This window comes from Dichotomopilus funicola (assembly GCF_033296635.1).
Source record: "Dichotomopilus funicola strain CBS 141.50 unplaced genomic scaffold C8A04scaffold_16, whole genome shotgun sequence".
In the NCBI taxonomy this organism is placed as follows: Eukaryota; Fungi; Ascomycota; class Sordariomycetes; order Sordariales; family Chaetomiaceae; genus Dichotomopilus; species Dichotomopilus funicola.
Window position 1 is genome coordinate 1 of NW_026944037.1, and position 23742 is coordinate 23742.

General features: G+C 53.3%; 8 protein-coding genes across 8 annotated transcripts; 3 read left to right on the forward strand and 5 right to left on the reverse strand.

The window, feature by feature from the left end:
- Positions 1-823: 823 nt before the first annotated feature.
- C8A04DRAFT_10661 (uncharacterized protein) lies at positions 824-1979 on the reverse strand (the record flags this gene model as incomplete). The annotated part of the gene is made up of 7 exons (XM_062776667.1): positions 824-1085; positions 1143-1191; positions 1249-1300; positions 1368-1502; positions 1553-1643; positions 1710-1830; positions 1895-1979. Coding segments are annotated over 7 exons (795 nt in total), but the record flags the coding sequence as incomplete, so codon positions are not given.
- Positions 1980-3169: 1190 nt separating this feature from the next.
- Positions 3170-4128, forward strand: C8A04DRAFT_35802 (U3-containing 90S pre-ribosomal complex subunit-domain containing protein; the record flags this gene model as incomplete). The annotated part of the gene is made up of 4 exons (XM_062783304.1): positions 3170-3419; positions 3492-3715; positions 3777-3882; positions 3944-4128. The coding sequence occupies 4 exons, from the start codon at positions 3170-3172 to the stop codon at positions 4126-4128; spliced, it is 765 nt and encodes a 254-aa protein (XP_062638669.1).
- A 1424-nt stretch (positions 4129-5552) lies between these two features.
- Positions 5553-6723, forward strand: C8A04DRAFT_26804 (uncharacterized protein; the record flags this gene model as incomplete). Its single annotated transcript, XM_062780052.1, has 3 exons — positions 5553-5840; positions 5943-6551; positions 6613-6723. 3 exons carry the CDS (start codon positions 5553-5555, stop codon positions 6721-6723), a joined length of 1008 nt encoding a protein of 335 aa, XP_062638670.1.
- Positions 6724-8083: 1360 nt separating this feature from the next.
- On the reverse strand, positions 8084-10374 carry C8A04DRAFT_26805 (PLC-like phosphodiesterase; the record flags this gene model as incomplete). The annotated part of the gene is made up of 4 exons (XM_062780053.1): positions 8084-8258; positions 8350-9698; positions 9757-10260; positions 10360-10374. The coding sequence occupies 4 exons, from the start codon at positions 10372-10374 to the stop codon at positions 8084-8086; spliced, it is 2043 nt and encodes a 680-aa protein (XP_062638671.1).
- A 2509-nt stretch (positions 10375-12883) lies between these two features.
- C8A04DRAFT_10745 (uncharacterized protein) lies at positions 12884-16256 on the reverse strand (the record flags this gene model as incomplete). The annotated part of the gene is made up of 2 exons (XM_062776698.1): positions 12884-15740; positions 15808-16256. 2 exons carry the CDS (start codon positions 16254-16256, stop codon positions 12884-12886), a joined length of 3306 nt encoding a protein of 1101 aa, XP_062638672.1.
- Positions 16257-19923: 3667 nt separating this feature from the next.
- C8A04DRAFT_26807 (uncharacterized protein) lies at positions 19924-20317 on the reverse strand (the record flags this gene model as incomplete). Its single annotated transcript, XM_062780054.1, has 2 exons — positions 19924-20129; positions 20221-20317. 2 exons carry the CDS (start codon positions 20315-20317, stop codon positions 19924-19926), a joined length of 303 nt encoding a protein of 100 aa, XP_062638673.1.
- Positions 20318-20901: 584 nt separating this feature from the next.
- C8A04DRAFT_26808 (uncharacterized protein) lies at positions 20902-21633 on the reverse strand (the record flags this gene model as incomplete). The annotated part of the gene is made up of 1 exon (XM_062780055.1): positions 20902-21633. One exon carries the CDS (start codon positions 21631-21633, stop codon positions 20902-20904), a length of 732 nt encoding a protein of 243 aa, XP_062638674.1.
- A 636-nt stretch (positions 21634-22269) lies between these two features.
- On the forward strand, positions 22270-23401 carry C8A04DRAFT_35805 (putative prolyl 4-hydroxylase 4; the record flags this gene model as incomplete). The annotated part of the gene is made up of 5 exons (XM_062783305.1): positions 22270-22643; positions 22716-22792; positions 22864-22972; positions 23123-23240; positions 23333-23401. 5 exons carry the CDS (start codon positions 22270-22272, stop codon positions 23399-23401), a joined length of 747 nt encoding a protein of 248 aa, XP_062638675.1.
- Between the last annotated feature and the right edge of the window lie 341 nt (positions 23402-23742).

The window sequence follows — 23742 nt, forward strand, 5'->3', positions numbered from 1 at the left end:
TTAGGGTTACAGTCAGTCAGCGGCTGATTGCGAGCCAGTCAGGGTTCTGATACCAAGCAGTAAATTTAGTCCACATGTCCAAGCCAAGTCATTCTGACTTGAACTGAATGAGAAAGAAGGTTGAGAATCACTTCAGTTGAGTTTACCCGCGGCCCGCCAGCCGCCCCCGCTTGACACGATTTGCATTCGTCCGATCGCCACAAACACACGGAGTAACACCCGGGCAGACACCGCTTCCAGCCAGGTCTGTTTCCGCCATGTACCTTCGCTGTTAACTCATACTGTTGTTCACAGATCCGTAGTTATACCACGTCCTCTGTTATACAAAGCTGATGAAGCACGACTTCCAGAATAAATGGACGAAAGGCCAGCCGCATTTCCGCTCCGAAGCAATCCTGCCTCGCATGCTCATGACATCCCGCTTAACCGACTCCCCGTCCCGAGGTCCTCAAGTGATCGAAGCTGTTGGCCAACCAAACGGGCTTCCCGCAACGCTTCTGGCAGTTACACAGCAAAGTGTGGGGGTCCTTGTGAAAGGTATCGGGCTCGGCCAAACTAGTAATTATGCTACGGCTGTATCACGGTCAGAGCCTACCAAACCTCCGAATGGACCGAGCCACTGCATCCATTACCGAATGCGGAGCGACACTGTTGTTCATGTCCTACTCCGGTGGTTACCTCCTAGCTTTGCGTGTCCGGTGTTGGGCGTGTGATCGGATGAGCTCGCCCCCCAATGCATATTCGGGAATACGGATCAAGTAGTTCTCGTCGAAGTATCAACTCGGATTCCCCAAGAGAACCCGGTCCCGTTTGTATCATTCAGTCACTTGTTCTGCGCCCCTTGCTCCACACCTCCCATCTCAATATCGCCCCCCGATGATTCCTTGCTCCCTTCGGTCCGCACGGCTCTCCTTTCCTCCTTCCAACTCTTCCTTTCCGCAAATTTGAACGGGATTCCTCGAGCTTCATGCTCCGCCGCAATGGCGTCAAAGGTTTTGCCTTCAGCAGCTGCAGCTTTCCGAATTTTCCGAGTTCGCGCCAGCCATACGAGGTGGGAGGAGAAGATGCCAATTTCGAGAATGCAGCTGCAATCAACGTATGAGTAGGGCGTTCTAAGATCACGGTGGGTCTGTACGACTGACCAGATAATATAAAGAACACCGCCAAGGACGTCAAATCTGTTTTGGGCAACTATAACACATACATTTGTTAGCACTGCCCGTGTAAGTGGTCAAGAGTTTCGGTTACCAAGGGCCATGAGGGAGAAGAATGCGCCGAGCCAATCCATAGAGAGAAAGACCTGGGGAAACGGTTAGTAGATATTTCGAAGCAGAAAAAGAAACGAATCCCTTCTTGGGCATCTTTACCCAATTTATCCCGATGACTCTTCCCCTTCTCTTCCACAGCTCTCCATATGGCGGGAGTAAGCCGGCGGCGAGTAAAACTGCGGCAATGATTCCGACAACAATCATAGGAGTCTCGCTGCCATCTTCGTATATCGGCTGATACGGTCAGTCCAACTCTCTCATTACATATTGCAGATGACCCGAACCCTTAACGTCAGAATAAGAGCGGCCTCTAGGCCCGCAAAGAGAGCTGCAATTGCGAGAGCTAATCCAGATGCTTTCCATGCTGGCCAACGGCTGTTCCCAAATAAACTTGTTAGAAATGCCAGAAATATGAGAGTAAGACAGCAGTGTCATGCGTACTTATGGTACCGTAGTATTTGTGCCCACGACACTAAGCAGAGGGCCATGAAGACCTGCGGCTGCACCTGGAGAGGAATGTTGAAGTTCTGAGAAATAGCATAAACCCCAAAGGGGAGACCACCTGCGGATGTCTAGTCAACGCCGGCTCATGGTAAGGTTTTGTTAGTGAGGAGCCAAGGACTGACATAATGCCCAAAGAAACATCATCAGGGCAGGGAGGCCTTCAGTCTTTTTTGTCCTCCAGTTCGTCCATATTTGTGGAATGAGCTGGGTCTCATAGTTAGTATCACGAATGTGCTCAAGTAGGAGCTGTGAGACGCACCTGAACACACCAAAATCTGGGATTTGGAACAGAACGGGCACGTTAGAAGCAAAGAGATTGCTGTATCAAACGGAGCGGGTTGGGTTGAGTGAGACCTCACACTGTAAATGTTAGATCATCATTACACGCATCAGCCAAGCTAACGACGGGGGCCGATGGCATGTCCTGGCAATCCTCACAGACTCACCTGTTCCTATCGTCTGTAAAGCGAGTGGTAGTCAGCGATCCGAGGGAAAGAGATGAGAGTGTTGAACTTGATGATTTCTCACTCCTAGGACATTAGCAGCCTGTCAATGGTAACATTAGCGTGCGAACATAGCCATTGGGGTGATAGTGGATGCCGTTCGTTCATACCACCGGGATCTCGGTTTGAGGGGCCATGGAATTGGAAGACCATCTGGAACTAAGGAAGCACTTCACTTAACCTCGTCAATCGTGAGGAATATATTCGGGAAAAGAGTGAGAGGTAAGCAATCCAGTACTCTGCAAAACAAGATGCAGTACGGAAATGATGAAAATCCAAAGAGGCATGTTGGATTCAAGTTAACATACAAGGAACCCGGCTTCTCAAAATACAACTCTCGCCCCCGCACCTACCATTAGTCAAGTCTGGGAGATCAAGCATCCGACAGGGCTTAATTTCTTGAAAGAAAACATTAACCCAGCCGACATCCTCATTTCTACCAACGGCAGACAGGAATATTCCCTTTCACGCAGAATGATAAACTCGCTCGGAGCAACCAAGGTGAGAGACATGATGTTGACTTGAAGCCCCCAACAATGTTGAATTCAGGAGAGAATAACTCCTCGCACGGTGACACTGCTGTCAAAGTGATGGAGCTGGGTCGCTATGGAGGCCATGTCAGTGGGCAACGAATTTTATCAGTGCAGATAAATACAGTGTGTATCCCATAAAAGTTCAATCAGCACTGTATCTGGTTGCACCAAATTTTCTGGCGAATAAAACTTTCGACATCCATTTCATTTTCAGTTGAAGCAACCCTCACACCGAAGAATCTCGATAAAACTGTACCAGACACCGACGCTTGCATTCATCGTATGAGAACAAACAGTTAACTTGAAGCATCACCAAACCCAAAACGTTTCTCATTTTTTGGTCACTTTTCCCACACCCAGGATGGCAGCCATAACCGAAAACAGCAGCAAGAGAAAGCTGCAAGACGACGACGAACCCCGGAAGAAGGCGAAGAAGCAGCGGAAGCAGAAGAAATTGAGGGAGGATGAAGAAGATCTTGATGTTGAAGCCGGCCTGAACAGAGCGTTTGAGCGGATGGACGGTCAGCTTGTTGCGGACCACATCGCGCAGAAGACACGCCGCTTCGGAACCGATTTGAGCCCGGTCGAGCTGACCGATCTATACATATCTGGTAAACCCCCAACTCACCTTCCCCTCGAGTATTTTGACCCAGGCTGTAAGAGTGCTAACCATTGGCTCGAAGCGAACTCAATTCTGGACACCACCTCATGGCAGAAGCCGCGGTCTCTTGAGAACTTGCCAGGGTTCCTAGAGGCGTTTACCACAGAGCCGGCGAAGCTTTCCCAAGCATCGAAGGCGACCGGATCGCCACATACCCTCGTCGTGGCCGGGGCTGGCCTTCGCGCGGCAGAGCTCGTGAGAGCCGTGAGGAAGTTCCAAAAGAAGGACGCCTCCGTGGCGAAGCTGGTGAGTAGAAGATGGGACACTTGTTTCTGAGACACCGCAAGTTACTGACAATGGCTCCCAGTTTGCAAAACATTTCAAGGTCGAAGAACAGGTTTCCTTCCTCAAGAAGAGCCGCACCGGGATCGCTGTTGGCACACCCCAACGGCTGATTGATCTGATTGAGAACGGTACGGGATCACTCTCTTTCCGGCGTTAATACGGAGGGACTTCACACTAACAGTACCCTAGATGCCCTATCTCTTGAAAATTTGAACCGGATCGTTGTAGATGCTTCGCATATCGACCAAAAAAAGCGAGGAATCGTGGACATGAGAGAAACAATGATGCCTCTTGCGAAGCTGTTGTGTAGGGCAGCTTTGAAGACGAGGTATGAAGATGGTGTAGAGAACCATATCGACTTAATGTTTTACTGAGGATCGGGGATGGGGTTACTGGCGTTTGTAATTTATTCCCTTAGATACCACGGACTTTAAAGCGGCTTTTGTGTCTGTAGGTCTGATAACGTTGATTCTGGTGCGTGATGCGACCAGTGAGTAGGGTATTTGCGGCGGTTTGAGACGACGATGCACATACAGTACAACAAGCAGCCACACCAACTCGGCACACAGTTATCGGGAAGCAACACAAGAAGCGAGCAAGTAATTATGCGGAAATGTGTATTCATCTATCTGAATGTAACTGTTGAGCTTGCTTCGTGCGAGTAACAAAACTCCTACGCTACGCATCTCCTGGCCCCACCAAGAGGACGCGACGAGTGCTTAGCACCGATCCCGCTGGTTCAAAATCCTACTGATGACCCGAGTTAGAGATGGTCTCTTAACAAACAGTATAATCAATTGCAAGAGAGCGAGGTCATCGTGGTTGTTCAGAATATGTAAGAAAAACTATCATATGTCCGGAGGATATAGTCGCCCCGGCGAAAGGGGACCACCCAGCCGGTATCAATCGCAAATTACTCTCATCATAACGACGGTGGAAGGGTCGGGGGCGTAATAGAAAAACGGGAGGAGAACTCGACATACCCTTTGCTAATGGATGGCGTAGTTAACCCGCGCGTCGTGAGAAGCGCCCGCCAGTGGAAAACGGCAGCGACTCCGAGACGAACCGGGAACTTACCGGGCCGACACCGCGCTAGAATTGGGCCAGCGAGAAGAACAAGGTTGGATACACGTCCCTGAGATAATATTGTGCCATACGAGGAGCTCTATCGGACTGCGGCGAGGTAACGAATAAGGCTAATGGCGCGTGTTTTGAGAATTGAGATGTTCTGCGGAAGAGGAAAATTTTGGTGTGGACCATTTTATGGTCGTCGAAGTGCTTGATTTCGCTTATCTAATCAGCCGTATGAGTGGGGCTACATCAGCGCTCACAGTGGCCTCAGACGCATCCACATCCAACCCCAAGTCTAGACACGAAGTTACGAGACAACTTAAGTTGACAAAACGATTGTGCTTAGGAAATAACAACATGCTTGATTATATCTCCTACGCCATCAATTGTGCCCCCCCTAAAAAGCCAAAACATGCCACTAGCCGCTCCAATTATCGCTCGCAACCTAATGTGCGAACGGCCGCACCAACATATATTGTGCATCATGCGAGCTGCTGCCCTGTGATCAAACAACGTCTTGAGTTTCCCCGCCATCTCCCCAGATCGCACAAAGCCAGCTATCTGGCCGGGAACGTAACACATTCATTGTTCAAAACTGCCGCCAGCAGAGTCAATCCTCGACAAGATATCGGCTCACCTCAGCCCCGGAAATTCTCCTCCATTTTTCGCAGAACAAGAAAAGCAAGATACCCGCTCCCCGCTCTTGTATCTCTAAGCGATTACAATCATGGCATCGCAACGACCCGAGAGCCCTGAACTCGGGACACTCGAGCGGCCATTTGTGAAATGGTGCGACTGGTGCGACGCCATGCGCCGCTACAAAGAAAACGGTGGAATGACCCGCTACCCACGGCACTCAATTCCGCGCATACGGAAATTTCTCGTAACGAAAATCGCGCAGGACATCGAGTCCCAACATCCGCAGCACCAGCCAGCGCAGCAGCAAGACGACGACGGGAACGGGAACGACTCGGGAGGTGACGCGGGCGACCTCGTGGACGCGTCGTTGCCATGTGTAAGCGTGTGGCACCAGTACACCCGTGACTTGGAAGGGCAGCCCCCTGAGAAGTTTGGTGAAGGCGATAGGACACACGAGTCGCCGTGAATTACATTTCAGATCTATGTGCCGTGGCGCGAGGAGGCGGGCCTGGATGAGCTTGTTAGCGTGGCGGGAGCGCTAGAGGTGAAGACGTTTGATATTCACCATGGTGACGAAACGGCCGCCCGGGACCGGCTGGATGTTTACGGGGTAAGAGAAGAATTCATGGCGGCTATTAGCGGTGGAAGGGCTGGCGGGGCAGGGGAGGATGATGGTACTGCTTTGGATCGAATGGCGAGGCGAGTCGCGGAGGATACCAGATTAATGCGAACGGGGGAGTGGCTCGACTTGCCACCGTCGGAAAGGCGGTATCCCCCTGAAATAAGGGCCGACAAGGCCCGCCTTGCACGCACTGATATGATAACCCGGGCGGTTGCTCATCAACGGGCAAAGATGGCTGCAGCGCGGGCCGCTGGCCGCAAAGAGTTTCAGTGGGGGGACTCCTACCGTAGCAACATGAAATTCTACAGGCAGATGGTAATCGTACTCGGGCAGGTGCCGAAGGATGAAGATGAACAGGCTTGGGAAACGGTGGTGTTTTATTTCGTGTGGTTTGATCTAAGGCCGAATGGGGGGCTTGAAGACGATGATGAGATTCTGGAAGTCACGGTTGACCCGATTATTGGCGTGACGAGCGCTGCAGAAGAGATGCATTATACCCGAGGGATGGATTCTAATATCCCGCTAGAGCTATGCTATCCTTTCCACGGGGATCGTGGTGAGCCTTGGTCCCTTGATGATTAACTCCTTTGGAGTTGAGGGCAAGATCAAGTTGAAGGATATGAAGAAGGTAACGTGATTACCCTGAATATGGTTACCTAGTTCATATGTAGACAAGTAATTATTGAGGCATAGGTATAAAGACATATCTTGAATCTCATTTGTGAGGTGATTACACTGTGTTGCCTGGACTCGAAGTATTCTTCAGCTGAGAAAAGAGGAAGATGAAGGTGATGACTAGTAGCCGTGCCAGGTGCTATCTAAGGCACCTAGCTAATTACATTAACCGATGACATTATCCAGAGAGATATCAGCTGATCGCTGCGGGGAGGCCGATGAAAATGGACTACCCTGCTCCATCCATCAAGAATCTCGTATTGGCCGTTACTCCATACTTCCCATATCCCCAGAAACTCGGGGAAACTGGAGACCGCCCTGAGTGGCAGTGGCCCAGCCAGTTGAGCCAAAGCTGCAATATACCAATTTTGATCGGCATGGCTATTGGAAGGGTTATGCTTGACTTTATAAGAATCTCCTCCCACTCTCAGTCCCCACGCCTTTGCATTTGCTTCGATGGTATCCATATACTTCTCTAGAGAGTAGGCCTACAAGCTGCGCAGAGACGGAGTGCTGAGCTCAAGCTCGTCTGGCCTCATGCCTTCGCAAAGAGTGCACGTCGACATGTTGCCGGAAGACGATTCCGGCTTTGAATGTGCTGGACGGGGCAGGTTCAGTCCATGAGGGCCACGGGTTTGGGTGAATAAATATTCAGTGTACTTCCACTGGGAAAACCCCATGTCTGGAATGCGGGTGGCAGCACCACTTGAGCATACAGCGATGCCCCCGAGTTGGCACCATAGCAGACAGAATAAGAGCCAGAGTCATCCACCGACCCATCCGCGTCGAACTGCACCCAGCCGTCGGCCACGAGGTCGACAACTATCGTACTCAGGAAACAGGAAATTGCTTGATTGTATCTTCTAGGCCATAACTTGTGGCCGTAAAGAAAAAAACGAAAGCATGTCGCCGGCCGCTCCAATTGTCACGCTCCCAAACGCATTGGATATACCAGACCAGCATCAAGAAACCAAACCCCGCCAGACCAACCAAGCAAGACAAATTATCCCCAAACCCGAAACTTGTTTGTCGCTGTCCTGTTTCGCCAATCAAACAAAGGAACCCACTTATGCAATATGTAACCCAAATACGGCGTGAACCGATCGCCTCCCATGTGTTGTCGGAGAAAACCCGCCATAGCCAAGTAAATAGAGACCCGTAAATGCCCAAGAGGTGACGCAGAAATACAAAGATCCTAATAATAAAAAATGTGTAAAAATGAAATATAGTTGAAAAACGATTGTCCAGCTGACAAATGAAATAGAAACGAAAAGAAGAGGAGAAAGCGAGCGCCATTTGGGGGAGCGATGGGGATTCAACGGTTAATCCCTCAAGGTCTTCGCAATTTTGACGAGCAATTTCCCCTCGCAGGGCCGACGGGTCACTGGGTGGAAGAGGTCGAGGCACCGATAGCCTTTCCGGAGGCGGTCCAGCCGGACACAAGCCCAAGCTACGACCCCGCCCCCGAAGTTGCTGGAGCAGTCTTCGACTTTGAATCTATTTTCCATGCGAGCCTGTGTCAGCCACAGTTCCGTCATAACAAGAGGGAGAATGAAGGAGATGAGTTTGGGACTCAGTGTTCGCTTACCTTACGAAACTCAACTCTTCCATGACATTCCGCACGCCCAAGAAGTCGATGCTTGGGGGGTTCTTACCCCAGTCTGGGTGCTCCGTCCGCCCGGGCTCCGTCTCCCCTGAGAAGTCCATGGACTTGTTCGGCTTCTCAATATGCAACTCAATCTTGACCTTGGGTTTGAACTTCCAATCGCTCGAAAGACCGAACCCGTGGCTTTTCTTCCGGTCCTCGGGCAGAGGCAGGAACTGACCCGCCAGGACAGTGATCTGGAGGTCCAGGGTTTTAGTTGCTGTGCTGGCCATAGTGAGCATCTCAGCGGTGTCGACATTGGTCGCGCCGCGTAGGGAGCTGGGTTTGAGAATCCAGCCATTGGTGCCGGCAAACATGGCGTCGTTAAGTAGCATGCCCTCGTCGGATTTCTGCCAGTTCATGGCCACCATCTGTGCGCCCCTGCGCCAATGGAAGCTCGGATCTGGGTTACTGCTGTCTACCCGGATCCCCTTGGGGTAAATTCGCATAAAGAAGTCGCGGTTATGCCGGAGTAGCTTGTCGAGCTTGGACTCGTCTGCGGTTAGCGAGAGGAAGGCGTCTTCGCTCACGCTAAATATATGGCTGGGGGTGCTGCTGTTAAGGGAGGTCTCGTCGACGTAGTGCTCGCTGTGAGTGTATATTGCTAGTTTTCCCAGGGCTTTGCAAATCGGCGGTTTCGCGTTCATAATCGAGTTGCTTCGTCCTCTCTCCACTTCTCCATCTACTCGGTTGCTATCCGGTCGTTTCGTTTTGATGAGGATTTTGTTCAGCAAGTCTTCTAACCGCGGTTGCTGTTTCGTGGGGTCGCAGAAATCGAACCGTTCATCTAGCAGTAAGCCAGCCCATTCCTCCTTCATAATCTCCACCATGACCTCCTGCTGCTCCTTGTCTGCGCCGACCTCGAGGCTAACGATGATGGGAAGAGGGTTGTTCTCGAAGGCGCTTTCACGGACGGTCTGGCACACCTCGCGGAAGCCGACAGTCGAGGTCATGGTGTTGTGGTGGTGTACTACGGGCTCTGCTCTCTGATTTGACCGGGAGGAGTCCCTCGACTTGCTCAGTTGTTCGGTGAGGTCTTTTGGGTCGAGTGTGGTGCCGCTTTCTCGTGGATCTGGCGATGGAAACGCTGCCTGTACGGCGCTCGGGCTGCGGCTGTGGTTCCTGCTCAATCTTGTGCTAACAAATGCGTCGATCGTTTCTCCGGCAAATCGTGGGAGGGAGCCGGACGAAAAATGTCGTTTATGAGCCTGCTTGGGGGACTTGGAGGGCGCTCTAGGAGGAGATCCATTCCACACATCAATTTCAATACAACGACATCCATTGAGCAAAACCTGCAGAATAGTTAGCTAATTGTAGTGTATGGTATGAGGGTTGACAAGGAGTACAGACGGCGCGGTAAGCATCCGTAGAGCTTTTGGACGAAAGCTGGTTGCCTTCGAGGTAGGTATTGTGGCTACTGCTGATGAAGTAGTTGCTGATTGGAAGCGATGTGTCCAGTTCTTCCAGTTCTTTATCTCCTGTCGCTCGCCAGGCCGCCTCGTTTTGGCTCCAAAGCCAAAAGAATTCGTCAAACTTGTATTCCTCGAACTTGATCGCGCTGTTGTCCTTGGGCCCGAGGAAGAGATTTTCGACACCCTGCGCTTCCCGCATAAATGTATCAAGCTCCTCGCGTGAGAGCAAATGCCTCTTCCTCAAGTCGTCGTAGACGTGCCGGACGTGTCTCTTGAAACACTCGTGGAAACTCGCGCTTATGTCGACACCGATGAGGGCCTTGATATTGCAGGCCAGAGCCGCAATGATAACTTCTCTCATAACATGTCTCCCGTGGACGGGCGAGCCGAACCCGACGGTGGTCATCCGACGGAAGAAGCTCGACTTCTCCTTCTTCCGGAACTAACGAGGAGAAAAGTGATGTCAGTCCTATCCAACTAGCCAACCAAAGCCACCTTAAACCCCCAATGAAGAATTAGCAAGTCTAAAAAAAAAACACACATTGAGGCACCCCATTTTAGCGGTTGGGTGCAGTGCTCCCTTGGACAGATGTCGAATTCCTCTCCAGCCGAGCTTGGTGCTGAGACCCCAGCCTTGCGGTTGGCGTCGGGGAAACGTGCCTATGAAGACATTGGGTCTTGGGGGATTGGGTCCCAAATTCGGAAGATTCGATCGATGAAGCTAGATTATGGTAAAATTGACGTGTATTTGGAACGAGTAAGGGTGCGTGAGAGGAGGAAATGGGAAACGGGACAAGACAGAAGAGGTCAACAGGAGGAGAGTTCTCGACGTGGGCGTTCGTTCTCAAATGTTCCTCAGGTGGTAGCAGGCTGGACAGGGATTGTCAGCAAGACCCGAAGACGGGCCAGGAACTAATGTGGGGTCATCTAGTAGCAGAAATCGCTTGTTGGCCAATCAATCTGATGAAGCGATTCTTGGGAGACTCCAAGGCTGTGGTTCCCGTCCAAACTTCAGTTACACCCGGGCGATGAATGACCTGATCGAGCAGACCACAGCCACCGGCGGACAGGCCGCAACCTGAGCGATGTTCGGAAATGCCAATTAACCCTGCGTACAATTGCATCCAAAATCAAAACCAGAGCACACACACACATCGGTCTCAGTTAGGGGAGCCTGGAGAGAACAACATCTCATCTCATTACCCCATGCCGTCTCCATGAGAGAAAAGGACAGAGATGGAGATGGGACGAACTTAGAAGGGATCCCTAAACGACTGCCTGCAAGTCTAGGCCTTCCAGGTTGCGGGCTTGCTTTGTCTGGGCTGTGCATGCACCGAAGTGGGTCCCGCCCAGTTTGAGCCGCCCGAGAGCCCACCACCTCCAACGGCGGGGGTGGACCAGAGCTGCAGTGTCCTCAGCCCTACCGCGTGCTTGCATGGAGTTTCAATGATCTGGCAGGCTGTGCACACCGATGCATTTGCGGACGCGGGTATGATGTTGGCACAGGACCTAGGGTGTCAGGCTGCGTTTGGGCTCGCCCCATGAAAGCTGATGAGCCGCATCTGGCACCGAGACGGAGCAGCCCAAAAGGTGAGGGCGCATTGCTGGCTCCCGTAGGTCCTTTGAGAATGCCCGCTAGGCTCTGTCAAATGGAGGGGCTCAGGGTTCGACACCCCACAAATTCACCAACCCAATCCAGTCGACCACCACTCCGTAACTACCTACTCTGATGCGAAAGGTTACATACCAGCCTTGTCAGCCCACAACGTCGTGACCGAGTATACAGACAGGGCGGAACCCCTCCGTGAACTTGTACAGCCACACCGCCGGCTAAGCCCGCTCTGCCGCTCATACATCTATCCAACGACAACCCTTCAACTAGGTAATCATCTTGTTTCCCCAGACTGTGCAGCCGACAACCGACCGCGCCACTCGTCAGCATTTTACACTACCTTCCCGTCGGCAGGGACTCAATCACACCGGGGCTGTGTGGGGGGGTATGTGATTTCGTCGTGTCATCTCTTGACCTTCCGACCAAAGCCTTGTTCAAGATGCACCCGTGAGATCTTCAAATTCACCAGCCCAATGGTATACCTACATATTGAGGACATCTACGGGCGGACTAGGGGAATGAGGTATCCCTCCGCATCCACTAGTCCTCCCATCGATCTCCACGACCTCATTGCCCGTATTCGCCCCGCCTCGCTCTTACTCGCCGAGGCTCTTACTGTGGACTTGTTGAGCATCCCGCCCGCCCATGAGCCCTCGTTTGAGAGGTGCCAGGTAAACTCGTCTGCATATGTATGTACCCCTCGTCTGGCCACTAGTGCGGTCAACCCGCAGGAGATCACCCTTTCCAACACATCAATCACCATATGAAAACCTATCAAGTCCACCCAGCAGCACTACATCAAGCACCACAATGTCACAGCTCATAAACGCCACATCAAACAACTGATCATATCCCTTCATGTATTTGTACAATCCTTTGCAGTTTTCTAATGATACACAACAACCAAAAACCACCACCCGCCTTCCCCTGGGTATAATTTATTTCTAGCAAATAGCCTGTCCTACCATGGACGTATCGTTGATGCCCTAGCGTGAATGTTCCCTCTCCCACGTAACCCTTGACAAAAGAAAAAAACAGAGAGAAAACAAACCACGGAAGTCCGTGTAAAACTGACATAAAAAAGGTAGAAACGGATATTCAAAAACGTGAATAACGAACAAATCTGGTAATACATCCCCAACCTGAGGCCGCGCTCACTAGCAGCGGTGAAATGCATGTATGTTGAAGAGAAGAACGTGGATACCTAAGAAAAAAGTAGGGGGGTAGAAGGTATAGTGAGCTGACAGATGGCAAGGAAAATGGTCGCGGATAGCGTGCAAGTCTCGAAGGACCTCAATGAGTAAAGGGTCGGAGGTCTGTAGGCAGAAAAGATGCCGCCTCAAGAAGAATTGTAAATACTATGAATGGCTGTGAGAAAATAGATGGTAAGGCAAGAAAATTTTGTCCACAAGCAACCTGCCGGTGTCACATCCGGGCGCCGAGCATCCTCTCATCAACCCCAGATCGGCGCATGCCGGTACGCAGGCGAATTATAGCTATGCAGCACGCGATACGGCGGATTCGGCCCCGACTCGCCTCGCGTCCCACCCATACTGCGGTTACGGTAGTGGCCGCGGGGAACATACACCGGGTGTGGTTGGTAGTACTGGCCCGCTGCGGCATCGGCTTGGCTTCGACTCCAGGTGGCAGCCGGGTTGAGGTACGACCTACCGCCGGCGCTGGAAGACATCTGAGTAGGCGCGGTGTAACCGTTAGACATGGATGGGGGATACCCGGTAGATCGGTACTGGTAACTGTAACCGTCGTAGCTGGCCCGATGTCGCAGAGATTGCTGTCGCTGTTGTTGCTGTTGCGTCGTGCGGAATTGCCACCCCTGAGTGTTGATTGAGTAAAATGCGCCGTCGCTCTGGACTGAGGTAATGGAGTTGCGGCGGCTCCCGCCAGGGCTGAAAGTTTGAGAGTGCCGGTGAGGGAGCGTGTTTGTTTGGGCTTCCCGCGTGGGAGAGTATGGCGGGGATTGGGGACTGTACTTCCGGAAAGATTGAAGCCGCCGAGGATCCATGAAGATCATGCTGTGAGGCCTTGGGTATGAGGGTTCGCTGCCTGCTCCGGGCCGGCTCGAAGCGTAGCTGCCGACACTTTCCATACTGGCTTTGCTCGCAAGTGTTTGCCCAGCTGGATAACTCTGTAGGCTCTCGCGACTGTTTTTGCGGCTGAGACTTGGTGGAATCCGGAGCGATGCCGGCCTTCTCGCTGGGTAGGCTGTTTCCGACGTGTTGCTGTTTCGCTCAGCCGCCAATGCCTTGGCAACTGGGCTGGGGAGCGGAGGGGATGGGAGGTCGGCCGTCGAACTAGGCAAGTTCATGCCGGACGCTCGGTATCCCGCCTGCAGCACGTGTTCACCCAGAGATGTGAGACTCATGGTTCGCCTGCTCGACTTTTCCGGTACTGGGGGAACCTCGGCACTTGTGACACCGAGAACGCTGTGTCTCAAACTGCTTCCAGCTTTCCGCTGCGTCTCCGATGCGGAGCCCAACCGGACAGGAACGGGTTTTCGGGTTATAGGTTTCCTTGGAATAAGATGCGCGGTAGCAGAATTCAGAGGCTGTTTCCAAGCACCAGACCCCCGGATATCAGAGGGGTATAACGTTGGTGTCTGCGTCGGGTTGGCACTTTCAAGCTGAGTTTCGAAGCTCCCCACACTGAAAATTGTTTTAAGGGTGTCTAAACTTGGGCGTGACTTCAAGACTAGCCTTCTCGCTGTTGCAGGAAGCCGGGCGGCTCGGTCTATCAAGCTTTGTTCCGTCTCCTGTACTGCCGGCGCCGATGTCGCTGATTGTGGCGCGAGGACGGGTTGGGTTGTTGACGAATTAGCGGTTGGCCGGCGAGCAGAGCTCAGAAGTCGGTGCAGCCGGCTGGTCTTCGGGGTTCCGCGGCCGGCACTGCGTGGAGATCCCGGTTTCTCAGTCGAAGGGGACTTGACGCTCGCCGGGCTGCGGGGGTCGGAATTGGAAGAAACCGACCCTATTCCGTCGGTCAAAGAAAGGGTGACGAGAGGATGAGGCATATGCGGCATGGTCTTGCTCCTGCCGGCCTCTGGGCCTCCTCGCGGGCTATGAGGTGGAATACTGCTTCCCGGGGTGTTCTTAGCGCTCAACCTAGAGCCTGAGGAATACCGCGCGGCATCCTTTGGGGGGACAGGCGGGGGCAGATCCTCTTCAACACCTGCAGGAGATGAAACCTCTACCCCCGGCAAAGGCTTCCGCTTCTCCAAAGTAACCGGCTCTTTCTGTGTCCTCAGACCGCGGGTCGACGTCTTCTCGGGCACGGCAGGACGGGCGTTCTCGCTGCCTTTAGATTTGCCGCGCAGAGAACGAAGAGATACGTTGGAACTGTAACCAGAATCCGCCTTGGACAGTGCCTTGTACGAAGTCTCAGACCCTGGGCTCGTCGTCGACACAAATCCACTATCTGTTCTTGTTACGCTCGTTGTTGCGTCGGACTCCGGCTGCGCATGTGGTGCTTTGGCGCTTGGGTCCAGGCGGACATCCAAGATCTCGACCGAAGAATACTCCAGTTGCGGTTCGTCGTCAAACAGTCGATCAGCTTCGGCAGCTACTTTGGACGTTGTTTGGAGGACAGGCGACGGGGTCAGACTCTTGTGAACTGGAGAGAGAAGGCCGGGGGATCGCGCCGAATGCGGCGCTTTGATATTGGCGGCACCAGACGCTGGCAGTGGTGTCCCAGCAAAGTAGCCATCTCGAGCAGCGGCCTGACCGGCACCCCATTTCCCGTTCGCATCAGAATTATCGAGTTCTGGCGTGAGTGGGCTAGGGGTACCATTGGTGATGCGGAGGGAACCCAGTTTGAACGCGCCAATGGACAAGTACTTGTCTTCGCATGGAGTTACCGCTCGGAGGGTAGACTCGGGGTCGGCAATCAAGGCGGGCATGGACACGATACCGCTCCGGTACGATTCCACCGACTGCTTCCGGGACAAGCTGGGCGTTGGCGGAAGGCTGTGGCGGACGCTCACGCGCGGCCGAGGCGAGAGCTCACGATTCGTGCTAGCCGAGCGGGTGGCAACACCAGGTGTTCGGATCGTGGACCTTCTTCGAACAGGCATGTAGAGCGATACGTCCGAATCGGTGCGGGCGATTGGCGCGTTAGAGCTGCTTGATATTGGGTTTGAGCTCTTCCATGTGTTTTCTGTGACCGCCGTCGTTCTGTTCTCCGACATGGCTGTGGTCTGGTCATGCGGCTCCTCGTCAAGATTTAGCAGCCGCTTCGCCTCGTAGGAAGTTAAATTGTAGTTCCACGAAGCGCGGGAGTCGGACCGCGTGATTTGGCTGTTGTGTCGACAAATGTTGTCAGCAACGATACCTTCGTCACACATAAATAAGATTTCACACATACGGCTCGCTTTCGACACGGCCATAATACGCAACCGCAGACTCATATGTCATGGAACTCGCTCTGCTCATCCTCTCCACCATCCGCGAACCCGGGCCGTCGCCGAAGCCCGCTAAGGGCGGGGACTGAACAACCCGGGTCGAACGGGAGCGGAACAAGCTCCTTCGTTTCGATCCTTTCTGCGAGCCTGGACCCGATTGAAGGGACGTGAGACTGTCGAGACGTCGGTCGGGGCCAGCGGGGACTTCGACGACCGACAGAGTTGTTGGCGTCGAAGCAACTGTCGAAGATGGAGCGGGCGGGTTCGGTAACTGGGCCTGGGAAAAGCGGCGGGAGCTATTTGAGAAAACACCAGGGCTCAACAGGCCGGCTGTCGCATGATTGCCCGTTCTCGGCTTCGACAGTCGCTGGGATGCCCTCCGGGGCTCCTCGGTAGACTGTGCATTGCCCATGGTGGGCGGGCGACAGTGGGGGGGTGTCGACTATGCGGTTATTGCTCGTCCATGCCGCGAGCCCAGGAATCCCGCGCGTGGTCAGCGGCGAACAACACACGGCTTCATGTATTGAGGGGGGAAGGGGTGCAGCCGTGGAGGATGAGGGTAATAAAGTCAAGACACGCCGTGGGTGTCCGTGTGAGGAGAAGCTGGAACCGTGGAACGGGACGGTCTCGGCGAGTTGCAGGGGGGCCAGGAAAAAAAGGTGGTAATGATGATGGTCGGGGCCCGGGGACATCAATCAAAAAAACAACAAAAGAAAGAAAATGCAGCACATCCCGGGCTTGCAGGGCCCAATTGCTGTTTCTCGATGTTTCACTCGGTCAGGACCTCCACGAACTCATGAGCTGTGCGAAGAGAGAGGAGAACCGATGAGATGAGACGAAGTGAGATCAGAATCCCCTTCCACAACTCCACGACGCAAGGGGGCCGGAAACAAGTCGCTTGTCGATTTCTAAGTCTTGGATGTTACATCAACTGCATGCGTCTTGTCCGTCGAGCAGGGTTGTTCCAGGCAAGCACGGAATGTGCATGTGGGACCCGCTGCAACGCTGCAGGACCCGATCCGGAGGTGGAGCCCACCAGAGGACATCACGTTATCCCGAAGCGACTTAGCGCGGCTGCGAAATGAAAGAGTGGAGTTCTCGATCTCCGATCTATCGATTGTCTGGGATTTTCGCTAACTCTGGCTCGAGAGGGTTACTCGAGTCTGACTTCTTTTCAAAGGCAAACCTCATCGCTTCCGCAAAGGAGCAAAGCTGCCAAATTCGGACGTCAATAAGCACCGGTACTCGTTTAACAACAATGGTACGGCCACAGCGTTTCCTCCGACGCCGTCCCGAATCCTACGGGGCGTTCAATTACGACATCCCGTCCTGGTGATTTCGGCTCCGGCCGGGATTGGGACAAGGCGACACGCAAGGAAGCCCGGCCAAGCTAGCAAAAACAAGACTGGCTTTTCCCACTTTTCGCGCACTTCGGGATTTCCGGTGATGACGGTCGACAACGAACTGGAAGTCGCTTTTGGAAACCGGCTTGGCTGGGCACCGCGGTCCTTCAACATGGCGTAATCCGCCTTCACGCCCGCAAGATGTCTTCGAAACGGTCGAGTTTTTCAGACACCGGGCTAGTGTGCTCAATATGCACTTTGTGATCTTGTCTCAGCTCTACATGCTGTAGTGTAGCCAAACCGCGTGAGCGTACGAACGCTACTCTATAGTGTAGTCGGTTCTCGGCTCGCCGCCATGGGTTTTGGGTATGGATGCGTACACGGAGCAGACACACACCAGACACGGTCACCGGAAGGGCACAATAATCGGACATGCCGAGAGTTCGTGAGGCCCAGGTTGACAATGGACAGACCTGAGGGGCCGTCAAAATCCACCTCTCCCGGCCATCAACCAATTCAAATGGATATGTGACAGGAACCCATCAGCATTCCCTCTCCGATGACCCCGCAAATGCAGCACGGACATTCAAAAATGCAGCTCGACCAGGGTTGGCTCGAAAAAGAGAGTTGATAAACCTCCAATGCGGGGATCAGAAACAACACAATGCTAAAACTCCAATACACGTAAGTGTGCTTCCATTTCCGAAAGACAAGGATTGGGCCACACTTTTTGCAACGGGACCTTTCACACGCTCCGGCAATCGCCATGAGGACTTACCTGGATCTGAACCTACACATGCACATGGGGACCCGTCAGAATCCTCACCGGTTGAGAACGAAGGGAATAACCCTCTCTTGATGGGAACCCAGCGATCCTCTCGGAAGACGAGTTGGTGGTGGGGTCCCAAGGTAAACGTTGCCGTCGAGTGTCAGTACCAGCCAGGCGGCTTGCTCGGATCGGGTATGACCAGCGCCTCACAGACAACAGCACAGAAACATCACAGCCGCCGGGCCGGGCGGATCGACAGGTGCCGGCGGCGACCACTGAAACACAACGGAGAGCGCAACAGGCAACGCTTGTGGTATTTCTGGCATGTTCCTTTACCTAAAGGGGCAAGGGAGTATTTATCTTGACGAGTGATAGGTTCTTTGATTTTGGGGAGTGTCACGAAGACGCTCTCACTCAGACTAACGTTAGTTATGGTCTTGCCATGCATCGACTTGGAGTGATCGCCAAGTTTAAACCTGCATGAATGACATCCACGAAAGCCCCACAGATTCCATCCGTTCATCCTGCGTGCCTGCGAGACAACAGCAGTTCCACCATTTAACATTTCACGCTAGCGTTCATGGAACGTGGCTTGCGTGGGAAGCTCGGCGCCGCCCGGCAAATCCGCAGTCGCTCTCCACACCGGACTAGGGTTCCGGCCAACGAACAACCAGCCCACGATGCCCGCCTCACCTCGGTCAGTGTGTTGACATCATTGGTGTTGATCAACAATCCAGGATCGCAAGGCCGCCAAGACCCACGACTCAAGACCGCGGCGAAAGGCTCTCCATTCTGCTCCTGAAATCAAACTCAACCGTATTCTGGGAGCGGGGTGCTCATCTTACCCTGCTTGATTGGCGGCTTGAGACGCGGCTGCATAAATGACGAAACCGTCAAAAAATGGCGGCAAAATGCCTTTGACATGATGTGAGGCCAACCGGACTCCGAAGCCGCCGCCGCATTTGGTCCGGTCAAATAGGACAGTGTCCCCCCCCCCCCCGGTCTTTAATAGTCCAGTCTTATGGGAAACGGCTGTTACGGTACAAAATGTTACGTTAAACCCGTGCTTGATCCTCGAGGCGTATACCAGCCACAGATATATCCCTCGCATAACGAAGCGAGCAGCTCGCAGCGGGTGGAAATAGTGTGGGTTACGTTTCCACGACCCGGCCCGAAACGATGCGCCAGCGCCTTTCGACACTACCGGTCAACGAACCATTGATTCGACTTAATTTTTGTCTGCTTCGACTTCACTGACAGCTAACCCGCAGTGGCTTCTAAAGAGATAAAAAGGAACCCTCATCTTCCACGCGAATCATTAAAAAGATCGCGCGTCTCGGATGAAACGCTGACCGTTCCTCCCCCGCATCCCCACGGGGTTGCAACAGGTCGAAACAAAGGAGGTCAAATCCTTGAAACTTCTTTTCCTTCGATCCATTCACTCGTTTCCTATCACCCCCTCGCTGAGTTCCCAGCCTCCCCGATACGGAACTCTCCGCGCCTACTGTGGCAGGTAGCAATCAAGTAACATCGGAAGCGGCAGCTCGGCTCCTTGCAAACACAACCCTTGAACTACCGAGTGGTTTCTGTTGAGATGGAAACAAGCTTGGACCGGGGGGTACTTGTTATGTGTCGTTCCCGGCTTCGTTCCGGCGCTTGACATAACTCCCTTGCCTTTCCATTAAGTCGCCGCGTACTCAGTCGTTGTAGAACCGTATGTGGGCTGCTTATGCTTTGTTTGTAGGATGTATAGATCCCTGAGAAAAAAAGCACCATGTTGCAGGGCAACAGGCCAGAAAACCAGATGTCGATGGCGGAGTGGCCGTCCACTTCACTTCTACACTCGCAAACTTAGAGTAATCGAGCTCGAAAGAAATATTCAGATGTGGTCTAGGAGGCTGCGGTAATATACCAGCCTCCCACCCATCTCGCCTCACATCTCCCCCAGACGTAGGTACCGTACATACTCATTCCCCAATAACATACGTACACCCCTCGCCCCCCATCCACACCTCGTGCACCCTGCCAGCATCCACATCAACCCTGTCGCCAACCTCATACGTAGTCCTCACCTTCCGCTGTTCAGCATCGCCGTCTTCCGGGTAGGCGATAGTGAGCTGCCCGCGAAGGATGACGTGGGTGGTGAGGCTGGAATGGGAGTGAGGTGGGTAGTCTTGGGTGAGAATGTAAGTAAGAATGGGAATGAACCTGTGTGGCAGATCTGGAATTGGGGGGTTGGGATAGGTAGATGGGTCTTGGCTTACAGGCGCTGGCGCTGTCGGTCCAGGTGAAGACGTGGGAGAATCCCCAGGATCGGACTTGGGCTTCGACTTCGACTTCGACTTCGACTTCGGTCTTCATTGTCTTTGGGGAGATAGTTGTTGTTTATAAAATAGGACGGGATGTGTGGGTTCTCTGGGGGAGAGAAAGAGCTATTGATGAGTGATACTGTTGGGAAGAGTACAAAAGAATGTAATGGGCGAGATCCGAAAGTTGAGATTATGACGGAACGGGAACCCGGTGCGGGGCATCGGTCCGGCCCGGAACTCGAGCGCCCGAACCGACAAACGTGGAACACAAAGGTACGAAGCATGTTTCGCGTATCGCCACTTCTACAAACAACAGCATCCGAGTTGATATTTTCTCGATGCATTTATGATTCGAAATAAGGCAGTCATCAATATAGTACAGCCAACCCACGTCGAGCCCGTTGGCATGGGATATTTCGAGAAAGAGAAGAGAGGTAATGTACATTGGAAGCTCTAGATGGCTCTATCCCGTCTTGCACCCGTTTTAGTAACCCATATCCTCCGTATTGTACGTCCTTGAACGCCCTCCATAGACCACCAGCCTACTTCATGCAGCGGGCCATACCAGACAACGCCCACCATCATATCATCATCATCGGCCCGGGAAACATCTCCCCCAGCCCAGGAACACCCTCCCTATTTCCCTTCCTCCAAACCCCCCTTCCCACTACCCCCATCACCACCCCCATTCTCCCCCTCCCCGTCTCCGCTTTCTTCCCCCTTCTTCCTCTCCTCAATCCCAAAAGTCCTCGCCACCCACTCCGCCACCTCCCTCTCCGCCTCCTCATCCCTCTCTCCCTCCCCCACCTGCACCACCGTCCTCCTCGCATACCTCCTCAAATCCTCCAAATCCGCAATATCCAACCCCCACGACACCCCGCCCGCCGCCATCACCGCAAACGCCATGGTATTCAGCGTCGCCAGATTCAGCGCCTCAAACGCCACGAGGGGATCCTTCTTGAGCGGGGGGGGCTCTTTCCCCAGGGCGGCGAGACTGTGAAAGGTGGATTGGTGGTTGGGTTCGTAGAATTTGAGGCGGGCTGCAAGTTTGTGTCGGGCGACGGCGCGCCGGGAGATGAGGACGGAGAGGTAGAAGAAGGTGGTGCCGGCGGCGAAGAGGGTGAATTGGCGGAGGGAGCGGCGGGAGAGGTAGTGGTCTCGGAGGTTGAGGGTTTGCGAGGGGGGTGGGGGGTCTTGTTGGGTGCCTCCTGGTGGCCCTGATGATGGTGATGTGGATGTTGGTGTGATCGATGGTGAAGTCGGCCCTCCTATTGGGGTGGATGATGCCTGTGTGGGGGCTGTTGTTGTCTTGGTGTCTCTTGGGTTCACGCCGGCCAGCGAGCCTAACAAATATGAAAGAATTGGCATGGTTGCGGGCGTTTAAGGGGAAAATACGTGCGACCGCATAAGAAATGAAACGATCGTAAGAGCTTCTAAGTCTACTAGAAAAATGGTCGGGGGATGTAAGAGTCTAGAACACAGATTTGAGTTTGTTGTTTTGAGGTTGCTGCAAGAGAAAAAAATACTGACGAGGCTTAATGTGACCACCCATTGTGAAGGACTACCGTTCCAGCGCGGGAGTGTGGGCCTGGCCCCAAGGTGAGGGGTCTTGGCGAGCAGGGATTTATCTCCAGGAACGGCAGTCAACCTCATGCTCACGGACATCGACTCTCCAAAAAGCCACGACAGTTTAGGCCCAAAAGAGATTATTAAGGTTCAGAAGATAGCTTTTTGTAATTATGAAGGAGAGGTATAAGATAGTATGATATCCGGTTGTTGTTTGTGATTCCAGGTTGTGTGGAGTTCAAAAGTCCAAAATATAGGTACGATACCTGTAATTTACAGCACCCAATGCGGCGCTGAGTTGAGAAAGTTACAGGGCCTATCATGTCCCCTGCCCTGAACAGTGAACCACCCACATCAACTTCATGCCACCAACTCAACGACAACCCCGTTCCATTCTCACAAACCACACCAAGACCACCCGCCCTCCAAACCCCAAATATGGCCAAAACCAAACAGTCCAAAGCCCCCGCCCAACCGCCATCAACAGCCCCAGCAGCTCCAGCCACCCCAACGGCGACCCCCTCCTGGCCGGCGTTCAAACCCCCTCTACCCGTGGTAGACCTCACGCTCGAGTCTCTAGTGAAGGACAAAGTGGTCGTTTTCCGATCCTTTTTCCCACGTTCCCTATGCAGGGACTACGTAACTTTTCTCCGGGGCCTGCCCCTCACCACAACCCCCGGCAAGCCCAAGCGCGGCGAGGCCGTGAGGGTGAACGACCGCTTTCAGATCGACGATCCCAAGTTTGCGCACAGGTTATGGACCGAGACGGGGTTGAAGGAGGCGCTTTTGAGTGAAGAGTTTAAGCGGTTGTGGTATGCAGTTCTCATACACACACTTTCTCAGACCAAGCATCGAAACAGAACTGACGAAATAACTCCCAAAAGGAACGGGGAGGTCCTCGGCCTCAACCCCAACATCCGCATCTACCGCTACACTCCCGGCCAGTTCTTTGACGCTCACTGTATGTATCTCCTACCCCCTACCCCGTCACCCCCGACACGGGATCTTAACTTAGCCCTCCTCACCCCTTAGACGACGACTCCAACAACGTCTCCCTCAAACCCGAAACCGGCACCTCCCCCATCCCAGCCCGCACAACCTGGACTCTCCTCCTGTACCTAACCTCTGCCGCCGACGGCTGGTAAGCAGCACCCAACAACGACAACCAACACCAACACCGAAGACCCCAGCAACCAATTCCCACAACCCTAACCCACTCCCTGCTACCTACCCCCCCCCCTCTTGATATCAATATTACCCTCCCCCCCAGTCCACTAACCGACCTCGACAGCACCGGTGGCGAAACAGTCTTCTACCCCCACGACCGACGCACCGCCAAAGAAGAAATTGCCGTCACCCTCGAGACAGGCATGTTATTGCTGCATAAGCATGGGCACGATTGTATGCTGGTAAGTTACAAACAATACATACAATACCTTTTCGACTTGTTGAGTTCGGTACATACCACCCCGTCATCATCCCGCTTACGTCTATGTTGTAGCATGAGGGAAGGGAGGTTACGGGTGGGGAGAAGTGGGTTATTAGGACGGATTTGTGTGTTAAGAGGTAGGGGGGTGTTCTCACGCGAACGGGTGGCTAAGTGGGAAAGGGTTTAGTCAAATCCGAGTTCATGTATGGAGATGAAGCACTTAACGGCCCTTTCTAGATGTTATGGAGTTCGTGTAGCGGAAAAACCATCGATTTGAAGCTAGCTTGGAAACTATCGCACACTTTTATCTAGCCCCTTCTAGGCAACTCTTTGCCGAAGTGAAGCAACCCCAACGGGGATACTGTCCCTCAGCCCCCCCGAAGTCAACAGCCCCCAGACCTCGCCCAGCCAGAGCGCGTCTAGATAAATTACAAAACACGCAACGCTCACATCTCATGCGTACATCACTTCCAACGTATTCC